At 28.5% G+C, this 4540-nt stretch overlaps 1 protein-coding gene across 1 annotated transcript; it reads left to right on the forward strand.

Annotated features, from left to right (window-relative positions):
* The first annotated feature begins 1612 nt into the window (after window positions 1-1612).
* On the forward strand, window positions 1613-3399 carry LOC129307962 (protein NOI4-like). The gene is made up of 3 exons (XM_054948914.1): window positions 1613-1663; window positions 1751-1948; window positions 3205-3399. Exons 1-3 carry the CDS (start codon window positions 1655-1657, stop codon window positions 3229-3231), a joined length of 234 nt encoding a protein of 77 aa, XP_054804889.1. The 5' UTR covers window positions 1613-1654; the 3' UTR covers window positions 3232-3399.
* The last annotated feature ends 1141 nt before the right edge of the window (window positions 3400-4540 follow it).

A 4540-nucleotide genomic window follows, 5' to 3' on the forward strand; every position in this document is an offset into this window, starting at 1 on the left:
TGCCTGAGTGTGTATATGTGCATATTATGCGCGCACAAACTAAATACATATAATTTTCAGACACTACATAAATACATCAGATTGATGACATTAATCCGTTGGTAAAAACACCATCATTGATTCTTGAAATTTCATCATTAAACAAGGATAAGTTATCTTTATTTTGTGATGAAATGTATTTCATTGCTAATCCATTAAAAATTTTAGGCCAACAAAAATATCATCATTGCCAAGTCACCTGATGGACCTCATGCCATTACTACTTCATCACCACATCACCTATCATTGCCACATCATATATTGACCTAAATTAACTTTAAATGTGCCTTGGCACAGCTCAAACTCGCTATCTTACACTTCTATAGTGTTTTTGTATCTACCTTGTTGCCAATTTAAGTTGAAACAAATCCATAGTTCTTAATTGATAAATTATATATATAATATTTAACTTTCCACACACGTGCACGCATATACATATATATTAATAAATACTCCTATATTTTTTAAAGATACTTATTTATTTAACATTATTTTTATTTATTAACATGATAAATTAATTAATATATATAGTTATTATTTCTATTATGTTTTTCTTAACGAAAAATATTTTTGATAGGAAATTTAATATTAAATTGACAAATATTTTATTATCATTACATATTGTATTATTTATCATATAATATATAATATTTTTTATTTTTAAATAAAAATAATTAAGTGTATAATTTTAATTATTATTATTAATATATGAATAATTTAAAATAATAAATTATAATTATTAAATTATTTATTTATATAATAATAAATTACTAAGTATATGTTATATATAATTATATAGAATTAGTGACAGAAAGGTTTGTGATGCAATGCGAATTTTGTTACAAAATGGAAATAAGGTATTTTAAAATTTAGCAATAAAAAGTCGCTAAACTATTTTCGACAGAATTAGCAATGGATTAGTGATAGATTAGTGATAAAAATTTATTCTGTTGCTAAATTTCATTACTAATTGTTCTTTTGTAGTGACACATGCACACACAAACTCTACATTATCATGTTCCACTCACTTGGGGCATTGAAATAATCTACAAAAAAGTATCGTTGTATATTCTGAGGTGAAATTATATGTGAGACGACTCTTGGGTAGTACGTAAAACATAGTTATGGAAACACTGTGGAAAAGCTATATACATGCTTACTATAAATGGCAAAGTGTGATTAATTTTTGTAACTGAAGTGATGAGATTTGTTGATGGGGATATCAAATAAAACGTACGGTGGTCCTGGTTTGTCTAAGATTTATTCGATTGATACTCCCCTAAAAATAGCACATTTCTCTCAAATCAAACGCGTCAACGACAAGTTGGCCAGAAACAACAAACATAACCCAACTTAATTGTTTATAAATTATTATAAACCTCTCAATTTCATCCATCAGATATTCTGAGCTTTTCCCAAGACCAAAAACCCAAAGAAAGGAAAAAAGTGAAGGTTAAAAAAAATAAAGGGAACATAATAATTAAGGGGAATTCTCATCCATCCATAAAACCTGTCAATTCCCACCTTGTTTCCTTCTTATTATTAATTATTAATTTCTTGTGTCTCTGTTATTTCAATCACATCCTTTCCCCTGATCTCTTTCCCCTTCATTCCAATGGCTTCGGTAAGATTTTCATCTGTGAAAGAATCGTTGGATTTAGATTTGGATTTGGATTTGAATTGGGATTTAAATGTGTTTGTTTGTGTGCAGCAAGAGCAAGGAAGGCCTTTACCAAAGTTTGGGGAATGGGATGTGAATGATCCAGCTTCAGCAGAAGGATTTACAGTCATCTTCAACAAAGCCAGAGATGAGAAAAAAACCGGTGGAGCTTCCGGCCGCCATTCCTCACAGCGAAGAGTTGATTCTCATAACGATAAAAAGAAACAATCACCCAACTCCAACTCCAAGGTAGGTTATTTATTATTAATACATCATTCATCAAAAGTCATGTTTCTTTTTGCATAACTACACATGCATATATATAATATCTATAGGAGGTTTCTTGGCCAGGGCCAAATTGGGACCTTTCTTGATGTTTGGGTTGGCTCAACCTGGCCTGGTCTTCTTTAATTCTTTTTTATAATTGACCTGACTCGACTTGAAAATACATTCATTCAACCCTCATTCTTTCATCAAAAGGCCTGTCTTTGCTTAACTACAGTCTACATGCATGTATATGATATCTACTTGGGAGATCATGGCTGGGTAGGATTGACATGAGTGGTATCTGGGCTGGCTCAATCTAACCTGATATCATTTAATTATTTTTTTCTTGTCTACTTAAAATTGATTGGGTCATGTGTTCGACTATAACTACAAGGTTAACTACAAGCACACACTCCCTCCATTAAAAAATGTAAAGCATTTTTTAAGGAGTTAAATGTTAAAAAATATAAAACATTTTTAATCTTTCAAGATGTAATTATTATCTTTTTTTCAAAAGTGTGTCTATTGATGAATGACTCTATATTTATTATAGAGTGTTTAATAAGAGTAAATATAAAAAAATAGGATTAGTTTAAAAGTAAATAACTATTTTACTGAAAGATGAAATTTAATTAAAAATATCTTATATTTTTAAACGGAGGGAGTATATGATATCAACTTCGAAGATGGCAGGGCTAGAACCTTTCTTGGTATCTGGGCTGGCTCAACTAGATCTAATCTCATTTAATTCTTTTTTAAAAAAAAAATTGGCATGACCTGGATCAAAATGATTGAGATCATGTGCTAGACCAACTGCAAGGTTAACATATTATATTCAATCCTCTCATTATTTCATTCATTCATTCATAAAAAACCTAGTTTCTTCTTAACTGCATGCATACAAATGATAATTACGTGGAGCTAGGGTTCATAGCTAGGCAAGCCTAGAACCTTTCTTCATATTCGGGCTTGCTCGGCTTGACCTTATCTTGTTTAATTTTTTCCCCCCTTTAAAATTGACAAACTCGACTCGAAATGATTGGGTCATATCAGATAAATACAGCTATCAAGCTATTTCAACACCCTCACTAACTAAACAAACCTTCCACGTATTAGAAGAAGCTTGACCAATAAATTGCACAATTCACGTGACTTGGAGGAGATCACATGATGATTCTATTGTAAGTTTTATATTTGAGACTGATATTGATGATGATTTGTTTGTGATGTGAATGCAGAAAAGGTGGTTTTGCTTTGGTCCTTGAGAAGGAGAGGTTTCTTATTGAACTTCATTGTCAGTCTTCATGTGTTTATGAAGCGTCCAAATTGTATTGCAGGCTCAAGAAAAATGGAGTTTCAGGGATTTGCAGCTTCTGGTTCCTCCTCTTGATTTGATTTTCTCTTAATTAATTTGCACCGAAAAGTAATGTAAATAGGCATATTTATCTTTTTGATTTTATTTTTTTAAAAAATATAAAAGCCTTATTTTTTAATCACGATTCGGATTGTAATATTCAAATTAAAAGGTCCCACTTTATGTGTCCATTGCTCCAAATAATATACCACTCGTTTTCAAATCATAAAGCCAACAAACCTAAACAACTTGGTTATCTCCAATGGCGAATATTTAATATTTTTATAATTTTGTCATTCTATTTTGATTTAATACTTTATATTAATACTATGACCCTTTATTATTAAAAAAATAAAGCAAAGCAGCATTTTGTATTTTTATGTTTTTTTCAATAATCATAAATAATGATAAATGAATAAATTTAAATTTTTTTATTTGGGCATTTGGCAAATCCCAAAACATTTGCAAGCACGGCGCAAACCCATAATATAAGCATTACAAGGATGCCTTGTTAGCATTATTTGAATAAAAGAGTTTTTGGTTAAATTTAAAAAAAATTATGGTACAATTCTGTTTAGATTTAAATATACTACTTTACAAAAAAAAAAAGCTAAAGTATACATTTAGTTCTTCAACTTTACACAAAGTTTTATTTTAGTCCCTTAATTTTATAAATTTTTTTTTATGTCCTTTAACCATAATATTGTTAGTTTTATTTTTACATTAAATTTTTAAATATTGACAAAATATTCTTAAATGTTGACATATTAAGTTTAATTTTTTTTTCAAAATAACAATGATTGATATGAAAAATAATCATTTAAAACTAACAATAATTGGGTTAAAGGACTAAAAAGATACTTTATAAAATTAAAGAATTAAATTAAAATTTTATATAAAGTTAAAAGTATACTTAAAAAAAGGAAAAAAAAAAAAGCCTTTTGATCGTTAATTAGATAAGTTTCCATGCGCATTGATATATGAGCTACGATATATCTGATTTACGGGTAACGCAATTTATTATAAATTTTATCATATATTGGCGTTAATGCATTGATTTTCAAGAAATATAATTTAATGTTTTAATTCAAAATTAAATAATGTTGTCTTCTTAATTTTTTTGAGGTGAAATTACATGGAATTTTCTTAAAATTTGAGTCAGAAGTAAATAATTTATAATCAATGCTCAAAACTTAATGAGTTTCTTTGAATTGTCAAAT

The sequence above is a fragment of the Prosopis cineraria genome, unplaced genomic scaffold (assembly GCF_029017545.1).
Source record: "Prosopis cineraria cultivar Desert tree isolate PC_DT_omini unplaced genomic scaffold, ASM2901754v1 PC4, whole genome shotgun sequence".
NCBI lineage: Eukaryota > Viridiplantae > Streptophyta > Magnoliopsida > Fabales > Fabaceae > Prosopis > Prosopis cineraria.

Bases quoted from the DNA above. Each gene is read 5' to 3' on its own strand.
- LOC129307962 (XM_054948914.1), top strand. The intron at 1,949-3,204 runs GTAGGTTATTTA...ATGTGAATGCAG, and splicing joins CACCCAACTCCAACTCCAAG to AAAAGGTGGTTTTGCTTTGG.